Source organism: Ixodes scapularis, unplaced genomic scaffold (assembly GCF_016920785.2).
Source record: "Ixodes scapularis isolate PalLabHiFi unplaced genomic scaffold, ASM1692078v2 PGA_scaffold0__279_contigs__length_252992795, whole genome shotgun sequence".
In the NCBI taxonomy this organism is placed as follows: Eukaryota; Metazoa; Arthropoda; class Arachnida; order Ixodida; family Ixodidae; genus Ixodes; species Ixodes scapularis.
The window spans coordinates 241823700-241844536 of NW_024609835.1; the positions used below are offsets into that span (position 1 = coordinate 241823700).

General features: G+C 43.4%; 1 protein-coding gene across 1 annotated transcript; it reads left to right on the forward strand.

Annotated features, from left to right (window-relative positions):
- The first annotated feature begins 1640 nt into the window (after positions 1-1640).
- On the forward strand, positions 1641-18289 carry LOC8052885 (trypsin-1-like). The gene is made up of 5 exons (XM_042294501.1): positions 1641-1669; positions 3240-3318; positions 4942-5125; positions 14865-15001; positions 18090-18289. Exons 1-5 carry the CDS (start codon positions 1641-1643, stop codon positions 18249-18251), a joined length of 591 nt encoding a protein of 196 aa, XP_042150435.1. The 3' UTR covers positions 18252-18289.
- Positions 18290-20837: the final 2548 nt, after the last annotated feature.

Genomic DNA, 20837 nt, shown 5'->3' on the forward strand with positions numbered 1-20837 from the left:
AATAAATTGTAACAGCTACAAGTTCGGACATTAAAAAACCTGACGATGAAATGGGTGAATGACACGAAAATGCACTCGATCCGTGCATAAAAGAACACCTTTCACACTTTTTATTTGAAAGACATTCGATGAAACGGCATCAGCGATTCGATGAAACGTCCATTTTTACGATGAAACGGCGTTTGATGAAACGGCGTTCGATGAAATGTCCGGGAACCCTCCTGCTGTACTTACATCCGTTCATCATACTCAATAATCGTTGACTGCAGGTATCGGTCCAGAACTATCAGAAAACCATCTACTGAAACTCCCAACTCTGACTGGAATTTCACTAGATTTAGCCCTAACAGTTCCTCCACCGCCGGCATAAGTCTTTTCTTTTCAAGAGAATAATATATCCTTTATGTCTATTGAGAAAACTGGACACTTTCTACCGTGATTGCTATTCATGACATCGATAAGATCTTCTGAATTTCTTAAGGATAGAGAATGATCCAAGGAGATTAGTCCTAATTCACGTTGGAGAAAAGAAGAGACGATCTTCTGCCAAGTGCTAATTCCATTTATAACAAATGGGAGAGGCATGTCAACCTTGTGGTCTTTTAAAAAGAATTTCAAACATAGAGTCGTCTTGGATTGGGCCATGATGCTCTTCACTACACTTTCATTTTCCTTATCTTTTAGTACGTTAAAAATGTCTCTCCTCAACTTTCCTAAATTTCCTTTCATTCTTTGTACAACGACCTTAAAGCATCGTCTGTCTTTCTCCGGAATACCTGCTCCGGGATGACAGCAAATCGTCCGGACTCAACCGTTTGAAGGAGTTTCAAAGACTTTAATTCCAGCTCCTTCTTCACCATGTTTACATCTTTGAAATTCCTCCTCTCCGACGGGTATGCGGCCCCTCTAACATTTCCTAATCTCCCTACAGTTCGACCGACAAATAAAACTCTTTCATCGTGATTCACATACAACGCAACGGTCTGGACCGCGGAAAACAGATCGTCTGGAAGGCTTTACATTCATACAAAACTTGGGACCTTTTTTCAGGATTGCTTCTGTTCTCTCCGAAATCGGTTCTTTACAAAAGTTCACTACACCTGGTTGATACTCCGACTCAATTTGACCATACATCCAAACATCGGGCACAGTTACATTCCGAATTTCATCATCTTGGTCGAGCTCAAAACATGCGATCTTTTCACATACCAAACCTGGTTTTACTGCGCCTTCTTAACATTTTCCCGGTGTCGATATTCCTTACTTGTAATAAATTCCTTGCCCCGGAGAATGTCCCACAGTCTATCGCACGCACTCCGGAGTTTGTGGATTATCTTGGTCGGGCCTTCTCTGTATGTCCTGAGAATGTTTTTCTTCGTTCTCCATGGGAGGGTGCGTATTGAAAGATGCTTGAAAATCAGCAGATAATGAAGTTCAGGTTTTCAATCACCGTGTATAACTTACACCAGCTTGCCTGCACTTTAACCGTTTTTTAAAGACATACGTTAAATAATGAATAGGTTTAGGCTAATTCATCTTCTTTTTTTTTTTTTTTTTTTTGCTTCAACCTGTTGAAATTTTAGGTGACACATGTGGTGCGAGCCTCTTCAAAGGTGGACGCTTTCTCCCAGGATATAGCAATGCCAGTGAAGGGGAATTTCCTTGGCAGGTAAGCGTACTACCACCGGTATCGGGCACTGTTCTAACGTGGTTTGAGTCGTCTGCTTGTCCCATGCGAGGCCACAATTATTGCTTTACTGTTTAGAGTCTTGAGTACAATACGCGTACACTTCTTCATACCGGTGAGTGTTTCATCTCTAAACGTGAAGAGGCTGACCGACGGCATCTTTACGAAACGAACACTAAATAGGTAGCTGTGAATTAATTATTTTCTTTAAACAACTCGGCAATTCCGAAATAAAGGACAAATTCAATTACCGACAACTTCCATATCACCTTTGTCGCTTCTTATAATTTACTCGGAATTATGAAGGAGTGAATGCGTGTGACTGCGCGCAGCCTGTATAATACAGAAATTACGTTCATACATTAAATGAATTATTATGCCTATCCTATTCTGTAGGAAAAGGAGAACGGTAAGACTAACTATAGAGTCACTGGCAGGTTACAGAGCTCTGGGTGGGATGTCCTAACAGCTCTTGCATTGTGATTTGTTCTTAAACTCATCGGAGACGTAATAAGATGCTCGGCACTGCCATATCATACGTTTTTGAAGCGTCAGAATCTTAGGTCATGCAGAGTCCCATCTCATCGCTCCACAGCCGATGATGGCTTTATCTATTGCCGTTAGCCGATCAAAAAGGCGAAGAATGAAACAAGAACCGTGATGATAACAAGCAACGACCTGCGTTTGTTCAGCTGGCGGCAACCGTATTTTTGTTATCTCTCGAAGTACGCGTACATCGCGTAGAACTGTAGAAGAGTAACGTCCCAATCGAACTCATCCGACAGATTTAGCCGGTTTTCTGACTCGTCTGGTATTTTATAACGGCGTATGCAGAATTAGTCATGCCTCGTTAATGCGAACACAAATACCCCTTTGTATAGAGAACGATTTTGGCGACGAACTGGGTAAACGTGTGCTTTTAGAGCGCAGCTCTCAGGTGCCCGTTTCCGGGTTTTGCGGCGTCGGCGTAACCACCCCGCCAAATTTAGCGAGAAATTGAATTGGTGCTGCGGTCCCGTGACGTAAATTTTCCCGCTAAATTTAGCGGGGAAAATGACGTCACATGACTTGGTGTCACGTCACCCATGAACAAATCCAGTTTCTCGGCTTGATTTAGCGGAAAAACTGACGTCACGTGACCTCAACACCAATTTGAATTGTACGAAGGAGGAGGAGGGGCATATCTTCGCCTCCGTACCCTCCCCACCTCCACTTTAGGAGCTGCGCTCTAATTTCGCGTTACAAAGTTTTGCAAACGTCTTTTTTTTTTTTGCCTCGTTATTACGAGCAACTTACATTATGGACACATTTACTTCTTTTTTTTTTAAGGGGGAGGGGGAGATAGACAGGAGTGATGGAGGTGTCGGTATCAACGAGACTATTACCCCGCTCTCTGTTCCACTGCAGGTGTCTCTCAAGACCAAGACATATTTTTGTGGGGGATCTATCATCGAACCCGACATCGTTGTGACAGCTGCATATTGTGTAAACGGGCACGTATACGGTTTGCATGGTAAGAAAATGTCACTGAGCAATGTACTTTCCTTCCAAGGCAAGATCCAGCGGATATTGTAGTCCAGGCTGGAATTTTGGACCTCAATAACCCGCCCATATACTGCGAACTGCGCCATGTAAGTGTCACAGCATTATAAAATGATGGCGTCTTTTTAGAGTGTTAATTTCGTTTTGAGGTTTAGGACACGCGAGAGATACTGTACGACTGAGTGTCCATTAGTCACTCTGTTCAACAAGAGGTGAAGTTATGCTTGCTCTATTCTCGTTGTGACGTCAAGTAAAAAGGCAGGCTTGAGCCTCATTGTTGGGCTGCGCGCAGTAGTTCTTACAAGATTTGGTCGTTGAAGGAGGAAATGATGCTTTCAGCAGCGTTTGAAACGTCTATGTCTTGATAGAATGACATACATTTGACCTAATACGATGCACCAACATATATCTTAATTCAACAAGTGACTCGGCAAATTAGCAACATTCAGCGAAAACAGAAACAGACTTTGTTTTCACTACGGTTCTGCAGATGAAAGCGAGTCTAGGTATACAAAGACATTTCGGGGAGGAGTGTAAAATAAGTAAATCATTTATATATACCGGGACAAAATATTAATCGAGCCATGATTAAAATAACCACTCTTCTTGGGAACACAAGACCTATTCGGAACAACTCCGCTTAATTCGGTCCTCTCGTCTGACGCTAGCGAATGGAGTGGGAGGGTCCTTCTAGGGTCCAGCCATGTCCTTACTTCCGATTAGATATCTACGTAACGCGTTACTAGTAACGAGTTTTTTCTAGCTAGTTTCCATTTTTGGCGACTAGCAACGCATTTAGTTACCTTTTAGGACAGCAACGTGTAACGTTCTTAGCTAATTTTAGGGCCATGTAGCGAGTAACGCTATTTCGTTACGTCTGAGGGGTAACGTGGGCGACAAAATAGACTCGTTTTTAATTCTTAAAATGAGTATGTGTCTATTTCGACAAAGGCAGATGGGAAAACGCGAAAAAACAATTAAACAGTATGAGAGTATAGCAACGTTCATCGCTGAGCACGTCAGTCGAACTCTACACCTGGGAATATCCTTCACCCAGCGAGCACAATACGGTTCGTCGGTTGAACCATCCGGAATTGACTACAGATCGAATGTAAATCCGGAGGTTGCCAAACGCGGGAAGCCACGTAACTCATTGTGAACTTCGAACATTTGAAGAGGAGAGAACAATTGATAGAGGGGACTTCTAGATTCACCAGGCCTTGGTGAAGCACAACACGGGCGTTCATTCGAGCGCGTCCTTAGAACGGCTCTTCAGCCTCGCCGGAGATGTATTCGCAAAGAAGCGGGGATACATAACTTATTAAAATTTCGTGAAGCAACTACTGCTTAAGTGTAATGGCTACTGAAAAAAAGATATCAAAAGACCATAAAACAAAAGCAGTTGTCTATTTGGTCGCCAAAGTAATGTTAAAAGTAACTCGCTACTTTTGAGGTAAAGTAAAGCGTTCCTTTTTGAGAATCGGCAACGAGTAAACTATTATTTACTTTTTGAGAGAGTAAAAAGTAATGATATTTAATTACTTTTGGGGGTAACGTGAACATGTCTGCTAGCGATAGCTTACCAAGAATTTTATCGGCACTTGAAGTGGCTCTGGAGATCTCATTTCAATGGACGGACTGATCAATTAATACTCCAGTGAGAATTATGCGATTGTAACGAATAAATGGACCGTTTTCGTCATTGCCCGCAGGTGCGAAAAATTGCCATTCACGAGTCGTATCGATTCCTGGTCAACAATATAGCTTTGCTCAAGTTGGATGTCCCTTTTGACTTTGCCAAGAGCCAGTGGCACATCGGCGCTGTCTGTCTTCCCGCCAAGGATCACCCGTTAAAGGGCAACGTTGTAGTCACCGGCTGGGGAGCCATATCACACGGTAATGGAGGCTCGAGTTGTTACAGCTGCTGGTTTGGTGCCTATTGAGACAGCGCTGAGGTCAGTTTTAGCACCTTCAGAACTACTCATTAATGTTTTTTTTTTTTTCTTCTTGCTTTTTGCTTAAGACAATATTTTCGAACGCCACAAAATCGGCAACGGCAGGTGCACAATTCTCACCATTAAGGACTACCGAATTTCACACTTGTGCGACTGGAAACCTTTTATTAAGTCCCTGACGACATAAGAACACCGGGCCGTGACCTATTATGATCACGTGTCTTGCTCGCCAACATTGCTGCAATTTTCCCTCTCTCTACAGTACGATGATGTTGTATAACTGGCTAGCCGAGTAGGCGCCCTAGAAAAGCACACTAATTTCAGCGTGTATGTTTTATTATTATTTTTGTTTGCTGGCGTTAGTTTAACTAACATCCGTTTTACACCACCGAACGTATTGTAACCCGTCGCAAAGAAGCTGCGATGCTCCTATATTGCCCCATATTACGAAATGATATATCCTCTCAGCCTCTCAGACGGTTTGCAAACTTCAATGAATGCGCGAAAAAAAATATTGTGACTGGAAATGTGCGTTAGTAGTTCAAATCTGTCTATAAATGCACTGAAGCAGTCTTGAAGGAAATCAGTGACTATCAAAATTTCGCCAGAGCTAACGTGCGATGCAAAGGCTCACACTCAAGTTAGCTCCTTCCGGGTATGGACACGTTTAGGCATTTCTATTTCGATGCAATTACAACTGGCCCTTAGGTTTTGCTGCTGACTGTTTTGGTCGCTTAGCTTCTTCACAATTGGCATAAGAGGGCCCTTTTGGGTCAGCCCTGTGCTCCTATGCCGACGCTACTAGCCGATTGATCTAATCAGACAGCGTCAGAAGCACATCATCCTGATGTTCGTCGTGTTTCTGCACGCGTTCTATCATCGTTGAACCAATCATAAACAGAAAAAATCTAGTGACTAGTGGACTAAGGCTGAAACGAAGTATAGCTGTCACCAACGTGAGTTGAATGACAGTTGGTCGTCTACCATTTCAGTAGTTTATGATGTCGATAGAACACTAAAAATTCAGTATTGTTTTGAGAAGGATGGGGCACAAGCGTTGACAAAGATCAGCCCTTTAGGAGCTTTCAATTACTCATGAAAGGAAGCGTTTTCGTGTGCATGTTTACGCAGCCTGAAGTTAGTCTGCCTCAACTAGCGACTTGTCTCTCAGCTGTTGACGAGACGTTTAGCCAGTGCTGTATAAACGTTAGCCTGGAGTCTTTAATCTGCACTACACAGTAGTGATTCACGACTTCACGCTGGTACGATGCTCATCCAGATCGAAACGGGCAGAGGAGGGAATTGACCGATCTCACCAGCAAGTTTGGCTACGCCACCGCTGCCGGGATTCATCCAGGGAACTTTAGTCTTTCTGCACGTGCAACAACCTCGCTGAAGCTTTGCGCGATCAGAGCATGAGACTGCACGAGCCGTATCGTGCACTGCCGCCTGTCCCCTATGAACTAAAGTTATGGCGGCGTCACGCATGCGCCAATGCTTGGTGAGATCGGCCGCAGCGCGAGCTTCCGCTTCCCGTGCTCCGAGCTGGTGTGCGCTCCGCTGCCACACTCGGCCACCGATCCCTTTCATGACAAGTATCAACAAGTAGCACATCCAGGAACAAACAAAAGCGATTAACAAAATAGAATATGACGAGGGCAAAATCGCCTGATGCCCGGCGTCGGCTCCTTTTATTAAAGGAGCCATAAAACGATTTTACTACTTTCGCTAAATACTACTTAGAATCACTCCGTAACGTTAATAACTGAATAAACTTGCCTTAGTGTTCCTTTTTAGGAACTGGCAGTCGGCAAAAAAAAATTCGAGAAATATGAGCATCGTCCATCCCCTCAAATCAGAGCCACAACAAGCGGCCACGTGGCCTGGTGCTTTTCCTATGCCGCCCAACGTTAATCATAACCAAGCACTAGGGTTGGCAGAGTAAAAAAAACCGTGCTAGGCTCGCATTGTTAGAGTTCAGCTATTCTCATCATTGCAATGGTTGGACACGAGCCAGTACCCGATTAGACACCCAGTTCTCGTGTCCAATCCATAGGGTTGTAACAATAAACGCTGGAGATTCACGTGGCGCTAGTGTGCTGTTGCATTTTGAAGCAGACAGCAAGCAGTCTAAATTTGACTTCCGGTGATGCATTCCTACGGAAAAACGCAAATGCGTTTTCTCTTCGCGTTCGATTATAAGAGCAAATTTTGCTTAGTGTTGTGACAGAATAAATAGTTTGGAACGTTTTACCATCGGATGCACAAAAATATGTTTCACTGAGAGCGTTTTTCTTTGGAATTCATGGCGTTGAACACTGCGTTAAAATAGCCCAATGCACTTGTATAATACATGATGACGTTGCGGACTGCTGTTAGAGGGCACGTATTTTGCGTATAGCCTATGCTATGAAGTACACAGAGTGAATCAGCTTGACGAAATACCAAAAGAATGCTAATATATGCCAAATGAAACAATCAAAACAGACAAAAACGAAACATGGTGTTACGGAACGAAGACCACTTATTACATTTGTAACAAACTGTGCATTAGTAACAAACTGCGTTTCAGCCGTCTGAATGCTATTACAGCTTGAATAAACTCTACGCACTTTTTAAATGTTCTTTTAGAGCGCAGCTCTTAGGCGCCCCTTTTTGGCTTAAGCGGCGTCGGCGTAAACGCGCGTTGCATTATGGGTTGTGTGACATCACACGTGACGTCACGAGGGCTACCCTCGTGAGGATAACCCCCGCGTGGGCTACCCCAGAGGGTTACTCTCGTGAGAGTCACCCTCACTAGTTACCCTCGTGAGCGTAACCCCCGTGAGGGTTACCCCCGTGAGGGCTACCCTCGTGATGGTTACCCTTCTAAGGGTAACCCTCACGGGGGCTAAATTTTGTCAGGGCTTAGCCTAGAATGGAGATGGCATATCACGGTGGTTACGAGGGTAACGTCAAAACGTTTCCCTCGTGCGACGTCATTATGAGAAACATGTGACGTGTGACGTCACGCGTGGCGTTACGTGACGACCACGCATCTAACATTGCCAGTATTCCCACTAAATTTAGCTGGGAAGGAGGAGGCGCAAACCCTTCCCTTCGTTTCCCCTTCCTCCTCCTCCTTAAGAGTTGCGCTCAATTCGGCGTTTCAGAGAATTGTAAAAGTCTTTCATGTTTTTTGCTTGAATTTCGGGCTTGTATTGACTTATCACGCTGTACAACATAGGCCTAGGCCTCAATTTTTAGTAACTTAAACATTGCTCAGTAATAAACAAAAAGCATTAACTGAATAAATTACTCTTCTTATAATCTGAATAAAGCTACATAGTACCCGTTACGAGTAAAGGAACTACGCTGATTTCTATTTTTTCCCTGGCGAAGAGAAACATATCACCTACGTTTTCCCATGGGAATACACAGGAAGACTGGTAAAGTAGACTGTTTGCTGTATGCTTCAATTTGCAACCGGAAGTCCCGTAGACACTAGCGCCAGCTGAGCATCTAGAGTTTATTGTAATAACTTTATGGTCCAATCCATGAGCCATGCTCGACTGTCGTCAGGCGGGTGGTTTTAACCCCACATTTACGTCATCAAGCTTTGCGAAGCCAAGGTTGAAAGAAATATTCCACTTTTATTCTCGATATTTCACCGCATAAAAGAAGCTTCTGAATCAGGCGCGGTTAGTGCGAGTATACTTGGGTCAGACTAGCACCAGTACGCCTCTGCAAAGTCACGAACATTCCAACCCGATATCGTTTTATAATCCCACTAAAAAAATAAGGCTATAAGCCCGTAACTCTCAAGTTCAGCCAGGCAAGCAAAATAGAATATGTGTGGTTTGCGTTTCAAACATGCGTCATTGCAACGGACCTTTTCCACATACCGACGGCACCAGGCGGGGGCTGCACGAACAAAAAATGGAGGAAGTGACCTACCTGCGCTACCAATCGATAACGGGAGCTACGCTATCAGTTCCTTCGCTCTCTTAGCTGCGGCGCGTGCCCAACGTGACTTTAAAGAGGAGCATCCGTGGCGTCCACCCAAACGTCGTGTTTTTTCTTCTATCCACTTTCTTTGTTTGTGTAGCACAATTATATACATGCAGCAATTACGTGTTCTACTCGCTGATCCCACAGCCTATTTCCGAATTTTCTCGATTTTTTGGTGCCGAGTTCCGCCGCTTGGCATCGGGCGCTCGCGCGTGCGCAGAACACTTTTCGAAAAAGGTCCATGCACAACAATAGATTTTTTTTTTAACTCCTTATCACTATAAGTGTCAGCGAGCGGATGCTACAAGAGAGAGAGCTCCGAGCTTTTAGTCATAGTTTTGTTTAACCCGAGACTGGGGTATTTCGGAAAAGGGACGAGAAGAAAAGAGGCCACAAGGAGGCGACGTCTCAAACACAGCTAAGGATTTTATTCCATCGCATGCACTTTTATACACACCACGTCCACACACCACCAACCAAGTCAACCAATGACAACATACCACCCGGAATACACTAAGCCAAACATAGGCCCAAAAACATTACAAACGAAAAATCTTTCAGCCAGATAAAAGGACAAGATAAGCCTCCGACCACACAAAGTCAACTAAAAACCGCTAAAAGTTTTTTTTTTTTTTTTTTTTTTTGCCAAGTGCGTGCGCTCCTGCAGTGCGAGCATAGTTCAGGGGAACACGTTTTGCAAGTAGCTTCGGCTTCGCTAAGGGAAACATGCCTGCTCACGGAGGCTATGAACGAAAGCAATACAGATCACAAAGCAGAAAGGTATGATTGATGGGGCGCTGACGCCTTGAGTTGCATAATTATTTCCTTTTTCTTTTTTCTTTTTTTTCCTTTTCCTCTGACTTTCTGTTATCGTCAATTTACAGATGCTGACACATGCTTTTATTGGAACGTGGCACGCGCACAATCGGACATTCCAGCCCCGCTTTTATGGTCGTATCGCGTGGATGGTGCAGCCAGCATAAGATGGTCGCGTCTTGCGGACGCGCTTGCACTCCCTGCTCGAGAACAACATTGAAATGTTTACAAGTCCTCAGCCCAGCACGCTCATGTTCTTTGCTTCGGAAAGCAAGCAGAACGCGCGCCATACACACGAGCGCTGAAAATGGAACCGACCAGGAGACCTTTTAGAGCGCAGCTCTTAAGCGCCCAGCTGCGGCTTCAGCGGCGTCGCCGTCGCCGTTGGCGTCGCCGTCGCCGTTGGCGTCGCCGTCGCCGTCGGCGTAACCGCGCGGTGCATTATGGAAGATGTCCCATGATGAAAAGCGCGGGGACGACGGGGGGGAGGGGGAGAAAAAGGAGAAGGACGAAGGGGAGGCGAGGAGGAGGGGAAGGAGGGAGGAGAGGGGGTAGAGTAGGGAGGAGAGGAGGGAGGGGAGGAGGAGAGGAGGGGAGCAGCTTCAGGAATGAGGGAGGACGGGGTGAAGGAGGACGAGAGGAGGAGGAAGGGAAAAGAAGGTCAAGGAGCAGGAAGAGGAGGGAGGAGGGGAATACCCTCCTGTCAGTAAGTACCCTTCCCTTTTCCTCCTCAAGAGCTGCGCTCCAATTCGGCGTTACAGGGTGTTGTAAACGTCTTTCATTTTTTTTTTTTTTTAAAGGTCACGAGACGCCATATTGCTGAACGTTGTTGACAGCTCGTCCTCAGAACATGATCCCATTTATCGACTCCCAGAAACAACGATTGTGATTGTGTAGAACTGACGTTGAACGTGCACACTGGTGCATTCCTAGCAGGCAGTGAAGTCGAGGCTATGGCTACCCGTGCACTCGCGAAGCTTCAGCACCGATCAAAGCTCAGCACGCGGCGCGGTGTTCGCTTCTTTTGAAATCCCAAAAAAAGTTCTCCTCGAGCATCATTTTGAGCACGACCGGCGTAATTTCGAGAATACGTAGCGAACAACGTCCAACAAAATGACGTCCCGTGTATGCCTTCTATAGTAATACGATCTGTGTGAGTTATGCGATCAGGGCCAGGGGGACATAATATAAGAAATAATCGTGATGATAAGGCGGTTAATTAACTAAAATTCTTTCCTTAACTTCCCAATTACTGAAGATAAAGATGTGGTTCCATACAGACACTTGCTAAACGTCATCGATAACCACTAAATGGCTAATTATAGAAATATTTGGGGCGCATGTGTTTCGCGGTAGTGCGCTAAGGCCACCACCAGTGCAAGAAAGCAATGCTAGTGGTGGAAAAACGCACCCGCGCGTTTGTCCCGTTTCCTACCATCCGCAGTTTCCAACCACCAGCATTGCGCCCGTTGCACCAGTGGTAACTTTAGCGCACCCACAGCACTTTTCATTCGCGTAACACTTTTATTTTTCAAATTGACTTCTATAGTTGCTTTCAATGCCTCTTAGTCATTTTATAGTTGTAAACATGTGTTTATTTTCGTTAATTAGAAGTATAATAAACAAGTTGTACTTAATCATTCGACTTATCGTTACCATTAGCCCGCCATCTTATGTCTCTCTGGCTGCCTAAGGGCTCATTCACACTGGAAGCGGATGCGCGTTCGCAAAGCGGTTGCGAACGCGGTTGTATAAGGATTCAGTACAATTGCACGCGCATTTGATGACATCAGATGCGCGTGCATTTGCACTGGATCTTTATACAACCGCGTTCGCAACCGCTTCGCGAACGCGGATCCGCTTCCGGTGTGAATGGGGGGTTACTCCCCCTCGCAAACCGCATTAGTAAAGTTTTCACATTTTTATTCTTTTGTTGACAACTGATTACAGAATAAATGAAACACTATACTTTTTTATGAAATCAACTGCTTGCTAGGATTACTTAAGACTTTAAAATTAGCTAAAGAGCAAAATTAGTAGCTTTTTACAGAAATTAAAAGGGTGACGTTTAGTGTAAAATTTGCGTGCGAAAGTTTTGAGAAGCAATGGGATATTGCCGCGCGCACGGCTAAGCAAGCTCCGGCCGGTCAGGAAATTCTAAGAGATCCGCGTTTATTCATACTTAGGGCGTCACTTTTATCATAGCGTCTTAGTTTCTTGTTCTCGAAAGTGACTGTTCATTCTCACCCCGATTGCTCGACGCTCGAACCTTCTGGGCCGAATTTTCGCGATTCCGACGCAGACTACATAAGGAGCCGCCGGGACCTTGTCCCCCCGAGTCAGTCTCGCTCTCGCTTGCTTTTACGCCGCTGTTACGCCACCCGTTTTTACGCTGCCTGCTCGTTCTTTGTTTTGTTTGGCACAAGTTCGCCGATTAAACCTTTATTTTCAGTTCACTGTTCATCCTCTCGTCACTCACATTTGTGGAAATATTATTGAGCAGTGTGTGTTGTCGTAGTAGAGTGACATGTGCTTTGTGTTTTCGTTTGTTTTGCAGTTCGAATTTCTTTTTAATTTTGGAAAATGGAGACTTTTCTCGTATAACACGATACTGCCTAGACTATACACACTCTCAAAGCTCTAGAATACGTGTAGCAGAAATTTAATAGTGAACTCTGCAACCACGTTCATTTGAAGAACGAAATATACAGTCCTATTTAGTTATACTGAAAACTTTGCTGCAGCTCGCGGTATTGCCATATTTGCTTGCAAGAACTATTTCTATATTCAAAGATTGCTCACGCGTTTTAACGCGAAAGCCTTACTTGCCCCATTGAGTGGAAGATCAAAGTAAAGGGCCGTAAAAATGCAATGGCGCGGCACGCACCACTCAATCGTGTGATCAAAGACGACACCATCCTTAGCTTCATCCTAGAAGTCGTCCTAGAACTCTAGGACTTTAAGATGATGTCGTCCTAGAGGTCGTCCGAGACATCTAGGACGACCTCACATGTCACAGTACGTGAAAAACAAACGGCGGCGCCGGTGTTGTGCCCGAAAGATGGCCGTAAAAATAGGTCATCAAGCGTCGTTTAGCGTGATGTCAGCAAGCGTCATCATACGTCATCAGTGTGATGTCACCACCGGAGCGCCATGTGCAAAAGGCACTCTTCGGATTTCATCTGTGCTTATTGTGTGCGTCGTGCGATGTACTGTGAGGCGACCGCGTCTACATATACGGCCTCGACATCGGCAGCAGTGTCTACATCTACGGCGGCTTCCGCAGGCAAACGTGGCTGCTCACGCATATAAGCCACAGCCTCCTTAGGTGTCCTTTTCTAGGCGTCGTTCTCGACGTCGTCCTCTAAGCATCATTTTCAACGTCGTCCTTAAGGCCACCCTTGAGGTCGCCCTAGACGTCGTTCTTGAGGTCGTCCTCGAGGTCGTCCTAGAAGTCGTCCTGGCTGTAGTTTTGGACGTTATCCTAAACGTCGTCCTCTAAGCGTTGTATTTAAAGGTCGTCCTAGAAGTGGTCCTTGAGGTTACTCTAGGTGTCGTCCTCGAGGTTGCCCTAGAAGTCGTCCTAGACGTCCTCTTTTAGGTCGTCCTCGACGTCGTCCTATACGACGTCCTAAAATTTAATACGTATAGAAACATTACTCGAAAATGTTTCTCCCGAGGTACTATGATGCTTTCTCTTTCATGTAATATGCTTATTTTGCTTACCGATTTTAGAAGCTTCCGTTTTTATCGAGCTGACTGCTCCGGCTGGTATAGTTTATAGCCTTGACATGTTTTATTTACATTAACTAGTAGCTTCGCTTTGCTGGAATTACTGACTTGTTTGCCCTCCAACAGTTATGTATTCTTTTTTCTTTTACGGGTCGTATCAGCATCATTGTTTCAGGCTTTTTTTTTTTTTGCGTAGACCCGTATGATTTAGTTTTGTATTAATGTATAGTAAATGCAATATTTAAATTATTTATCATTTACTTGTTTTAACTAATCGTTCGCTCACTCCTTTATACATTTACTTAGTTTATTAGAGAAGAACAGAAAAGAAAGAAATGTTGATTTGTTGGTTAAGATTTTTTATTTGTGTATTTCGTAAATTGCAGCTGCATTTTACTCTTGTGAATAAGAGTGTAGGTCAAGCTGTTGGTTAAAAGCAATAAAATAAGCAAAACGAACACGTCACACCCTTAGTGCCCGTACTTCGTGACGGGCTTCTTCTTGACCAACTCAGTTTCTCATCGCTCACTATCTTGTATATCTTTCCTTCCGTTTAAGACGCAGCCTTTATTTTTCGCAGGAACAAAATAAACATTAAATTTCATCATTCATAGAACGAGAATTCTTCCAGAATTTTACAGCAGATACAAATCTGGCGATTAAGAAATTAAAAAATAAAGCAAAGACGAACAGTATTTTAGGTTGCGAGCCAACAATAAGTGAACGCTCCATAACCTTGGATCCTTCCCAGAGTCTGGTATTTCCTTAGGGCTATACTGGTGAAGGAATTTGTGGGTCCTTGGTTTCCACGGATCTATTCCTTTCTCATGAAAGTTAGACCGAACTGTATTTACAAGCGTGATTGCTGCTTTCACAGTTTCCTGCTGACCATGAGGGGCAACAAAATGAATCAGCAGCTATAAAATAGAGTTTCGTGAAACAGTTCCTTAAACTCTTATCGATAGCGTTTGGGAAAAATCAAATATAAGGTTAGATTAAGGGAAATGTTCTGCCAGCTCTGGCTATTCCTTGGCAGGCATGTCTCACTTTTTTTGCTAACATTTTAGTATAAAAATTAAAAATAAATTCTCATAGACTTTTTTACATAAAGATAAATCTAATCATGAGTGCTCTTATTTCAGGCAGACCAACTTCTTCGCATCTGCTCGCTCTATCAGTTCCTGTAAGACCGCCTATGATATGTACCCGGCAAACTCAGGAAAGTTACAATTCCAAGATCATGTTCTGCGCCGCAAGCCCCGGGAGGGACTCGTGCCAGGTGAGGGACTTCTGGCAGGTTCAGGCTTGTCTCGCGCGAATTGCAGTAGTGTAGGGTTCTCGAATCTCTCTTGAATGAAATATCAAACTTCCAAATGAGGGCTACGACGGTCTGCCCTACACATAAATGACGGGCTACAGTGTCGAATATCTAACTGCAAGCAGGCACATTTCGTTAATTCAAGGTTAATCTTTAGATGAGGTTTTAAATGCAATGATACCATTTTAAGTAACGCGTTATTCATGCAGTGACTTGGATACCTTTAGCGAAAATTAATACGTTTGAAATATACCCCATTCTAATTTGAGTGTATTTGAAATACAGTTCATAATTGTAAGTACACGAAAAATAGACCGAAAATATAAACTTGTTTTGTTTGTTTTTTACTTAGTACTAAAACATACTTCTAAAAATATTTTTAAAATACATTTGAAGTTCCCTTCATGCGTTCTGAAATATGTAAATACTAAATTAGTAGGCACAAAATACCTTTCACATAGATTTCTTGATATATTTATTTAATTCATGCAAAATATACTCCAACCCTAAAAAAAATGGAGCGATCAAAAATACGTGCAGAATACTCTTTAAATACCTGAAAATCGTAAATACTGTTGTGTTATACTCTAAGTACCTTTTTACTGCAATACGTGTTGTTTGACTTAAACTACCAAAGTATTATTGAAAAGCTCGCCTTCTAGAAGTTCACTTCAACCAGATGTGGAGTACACTGAAGCGCCTATATACAACATTTGATTAGTTTGTCAATTGAGTTGCGCAGCATCGCACCGATAAATCAGCCCGTTTAATGTTCTCGTTTCCTTTTTTCTATCAAGAACACACCTGATGAGTTTTTTGCAGACCAATCACAAACCGGGTTCGGGAACTACAACCACAACACTTGCTGATGCTGCAAAGCTTCAACAAGTGCTGTGAGCAGATATGTTTGGCGTGGTTTTGTTAGCACAATGTTTGTTGACTGAATGTGTATACTCACCATTCTACGTGATGTGAGTAGTGACTTTATTATGGTGACATTAACGACCATATTAAACAGTCAACTAGTAAAAAAAGCAAAATAACTACTGTAAAATATTTATTTTTTGCGGGCTCAATATTTCGCGATTTAGGTCAAAGTTGCAGTTTTGGAATATTTCAAAATTCTAATTTTCGCGACGCGCTGGGATCGCAATATAGATTTTAATGTTTTTTTACATTTTCTCGGAATTGTTAGTGGGACCTAATTTTCGGAATTTTAGGCGATTCGCGAACTTTGCGAAAATTAGGTCCGCACGAAAATGAAGTCGTTTACAGTATTTTAAAGGGAAACTACTTGACTCGCTTCTTCCGGAGGGGGGCTACACAGAGAAGCCATAACATTTCTTCCAGGAGCCGTTTGTGGGGATATTATTTTAGCGACTGCGCCGAATTATTATTAGTTGTACCAATGCCTATTAGTAAGAGATATCGTCCACGAACTTCAAAACACTGTTGCCTTTTCACAGACTCCCGAGGAGAAGGTCGAATACTTGGGACCTTAATAAGTGCAGAGGTGGTCACCGGCCAAATGATTACCTTCAATATGTAGGCTATATAAGGCTCTGGAGCAGTCAACGGGACTGTGGATCAGGTGTTCAGTTCGTCATGGTGTTTGCGTTCGTTTCTAATGTGTAGTTGTGGGATGTATTTAGTAGTGCCTTCAAATGCCACAGGGACACCATTTGCTAACAAAATCCAAAAATAAAGAATTAAAAAAATTGTGTAGCCGGTTTTTAGTACACAAATGGCAACCTGAGTGGGAAGGAATTATATTTTTGGTATATCTAAAATCTTTTTTGATTCATTATTATGATATATTTGAACACCTTACGCGCGTATTTCGAATGCGGACAAAATTATACATAATAAATGCAAAATTAATATTCATATTCAATATATTTCAACTTCGTTTGAAGTACGGTCTCTTTTTGCTAAGGGTATATCGGTCTGTATATACGAAGGGTGACCCAAATGAATGGGCGAACTGGATGTACGCAGAGCATGTTTTTCTAAAATACACACGTGATGCTATGGTATTTTATAACCTTGGTACGACATAGAGCAAAGGATACTTTCCGGGTTCTTGCTGTTTTTATCTCATAACTAATAACCTAGTTCAAACTACACAGGGGATTGCTTTTACATTTTTTTTTGTGCTCTAACAATCTTTCATTTACACACCTTGCCGTTTTACCGACATACTTGAAACCGCATTCTAGTGGTCAAACGGAAAGGAGCGTAAATGATAAATTGATAGAGCACGAAAGAAATGTAAAAGTAAACGCACCCCATTCAGAGATTGCTAAAACATTAGTGAGTACAACGATTGTATGGCACTTTGGTCGCACACTGACATTGTGCACAAAGAGCGTAACAACACTGAGAGGTTCATGAGAAAGGCCATTCGTAGCAAATCCATCGGTAACTGTATAAGCCATGCTTCGATGCAACTCGAAAGTAATTACAAGAAGTTTCTTTAAATGTAATATTTTTGTCTCTTTTTTCTTTCTTTTTTTGCAGTTGTAGGTGAACGTGCAATGAGTCATTTTGCGGGCAAGGGTTTAATCGGAGGACATATCAGTTCTCGTTTAGATAAAGCACAGCCCTTTCAGACTCCCCCTGGAAGGGAAGTGGGTCGGTGGGATTCGTTTGTTCAAGATCCCAAAGTTTTCAGTTTGGAATTGAGGTCACAGTTTACGGTTCAAGTGAAGATCAGAGTGTGTTGGATTAAACATTTTAGTGAAAAGCCCGAGACTGAGGTAATGACAGACGACGAAGACAAGGAAAAGAAGGAGAACGTCTCAAACACAGCTGTGTAGGATTGTATAACAAAGGTTGACTTTGTGACTTCGGTGATCGGTGATTAGGTTGTGGATATATAAGGTTTTGAGGAAATGGGCGCAGTAGATGAGTTTGAGACGTTCTTTTTCCCCGTCTAGCTATATCTACGACCAAGTTTCCCAGCTTTTACCACAGTCTATGGTATTCTACATCACGATCAACATCCACCAGCTCGCCTGCGCACTCACTGTTTGTTCAATGTATATAGGGTGACTTCGGCGGTCCAGCCGTGCAGAAGGAAAGCGGTTCATCCATCCTTGTCGGCGTGGTCTCGTACGGCGCTCCCTGTGGCTTGGTTCCGGTCATCTACACCAGGGTGTCAGCCTACACTGCCTGGATTTATAAGAACATCGCCAAGTTACAGTCGTGACAGCAAGCTCTGTCTCCAAGAAAGAGCAATACATATTCCGGAATACATGGATGAAAATAAAGCGGTAGAGCGTCCAAAACCTGCTGCGTCGATTATCCAGGACCTTTTTCTCTTGGCGTCACTTTTAAGCATGCATAGGACACAAGTACTGCTTCAGCACTCGGCGAAAACTGGAGCCCAATCACAAGCTTCGTGCACGAAGCGGCACCCAAAATATGGACGCCGCCAGTGTTGATTGATGAATTTTTGGAAAGGGTATAATATTAAATTGCGCTTTATGACTTGCCTATGCAGCATACAAAGGTCGCAGACAATACGTAGCGTTGGAATGAATCTAACCTTGCATATTTGCAAGCGATCACCAGGAGGATAAAAGTCACCACCTCTAAAACTAATTTTATTCACGTAATTATTGTTTTGTTTTACTTTACAGTGTGTGTCGTTATTGGTAAAATAAAATTGATTTTGGATAATCACTCTTAAAACAAGGCAGCTGAGGAAGGAATCACCAGCTCCAAGACGTTCCGGATCGGTCTAGTTGAAGCAGGGTTTCAAGCATCACCCGGGTTTTAGAGGTTTGTGTTCGTATACAATATAAATAACCCTGCCTCTAAACAGAAATTGAGTCTTTTTTTTTTTTTTTTTTTTTCAAGAAGCGTGCAGTGACGCTTGTCACTTTTTATATTTTACAATAAGGCTGTGAACACTATTAGCCCCGAGAGCGAACACAAGCGTCGCTGCGGTCGCCGCGCCTTGATTGGGTAAGGTGTACCGTGACGTCAGGGGGAGGACTCCGCTCCGCGATCTCGCATCGGCTCGCTTCCCAGCACCGGTTTCTTCGTTTGGCTTCGTTCGCCGCAAGCTCTTCGAGGAGCTGGACTTCGTTTACCTGGTGTACAAGACATTGAATTAGGCTGATATTGACGTGCTTCCGTACATTTTATAAGCCTGCTTGTCCTTTTTACCTTTAAAATTGGGTTACAAATCCCGAAAGCTATTGGCGGAGGCAATTCCGCCGATGAACCTCCCCGTGCGTCCACACAACACAAGGCAATTTTGCGAGAGATCAGTGACGCGGTGGCGCAGGTGTTTCAGACGCTGGAATTCTGTTCCTTGCATGTTCACGATTTAGAATTATATTACATCCCGCTTTGTAGGCGTTTGAAGTGGCATTTATATCATGGGTGGTCGTCAAATTAGCTCGCGACCCCGACTCTGCGCTGCCACTCTGCATGCGCTGGTTCGCAGATATTTTAAAGGCCCTGCGTCTGGTGATCCTTGAAGTGCTCGTGGAACAGGGTTGTTTTACATAAATGTAGCTTCTTCGTGAATTAATTATATAGTTTATACACGTATGCACTCATATTTCTCAGAAGATGCACAATTACTGGAAATTAGTTTGTATGGTAACAGCAAAAACGGCCGAATTGCCTCCAGTTGCCTGTACGATATGTATTGAACTACCCAAAATATGCACAGCAATAGTGCCGTAATTTGGAATGTTTATGCTTCTTCCTGATATTCTTTATTCCAGCCTTGGGTATTCGGAAAATACACCGTTTAGTCTGAATTGTCATTTCCAATTAAAAGAAGCACTGCTGCAGGTCCCCAAAAGCTTCTTCAGCCTCTAAACTCCCTACAGCTGGACTCTCTGACAACAGAGGAAAACAGGAGTAAAAGCAAGCATTCGAACGGCTGTCCAGTGGTAAATACAGCACTAGTAGCAGAAAATGTGAAGCCTGTGAAGGGCGACAGTCTGCATGAGAAAGACTTTCGGCATTTTAGCTTCAGGACAATTCGATTTAAGTAAAATCTCAATTTTGGGGCTAAAGGGACTAATAACGAGCTAGACACCTTCGCTTACGTTTGTTATACATTAATTGAGGGTTGACACAAACAAGTTCACAGATACCACCCGTTTAATCACTATCCAAATCCAGCAAAGGTAAATGAGAGAAATGTATATTATAAATGTTCCTTGTTTTTTTACTTTGCCCCTGCACTTGGGCTGTCTTACTTGTGATTCTCTGGCCCAGACTGTATTTAGTATGCTGCTTGAGCAGCATGCAGCTTTTCTGCTTCGGCGATCTTGTTTACAAACAGAGATACAAATAAAAATAGTATACCTAACCTGCCAATTCATTCAGAACACCAGCAGCATGTATTGTGCGAGATGTAAATCTATAGTGATGCTCCTGCAATTCTGGCCATATTTATTTATTTTCGTATACCAACTGTGATTTATGCGTTGCCGGCCCTGTCAATCATGCTTACAATGTTGGTTGAAGTTTCACCTGTAGCTACAGGCCATACCTCAATAAAAGCACATAAAAAAATTTACACTTCCTACGAGAAACACGCCAAAAAAAATTAAATAGAAACAAGCGCGCCGACAGCTAGCATCGTAACAGCCTCCACAGGGCTACCTGTGCGAGTCAGGGAAAAATTCTCTCCTCACCGTGACGTCACCCCGGTTTGCCGTAAGGGGGCGCCACGTGAACTTCTCGGGGCTAATAGCCACGTGTCTGTCTGAAATGGCTCTCAGAGTAGCAAAAAGGGGTCACGAGTAAAGAGCGGTCAATAACA

Excerpts from the sequence above, each read along its gene's own strand:
- LOC8052885 (XM_042294501.1), top strand. The coding sequence starts at position 1,641 with ATGCCAGTGAAGGGGAATTTCCTTGGCAG. Across the intron at positions 3,319-4,941 it reads TATACTGCGAACTGCGCCAT|GTGCGAAAAATTGCCATTCA; the intron begins GTAAGTGTCACA and ends CATTGCCCGCAG. Across the intron at positions 5,126-14,864 it reads CTGGGGAGCCATATCACACG|GCAGACCAACTTCTTCGCAT; the intron begins GTAATGGAGGCT and ends CTCTTATTTCAG.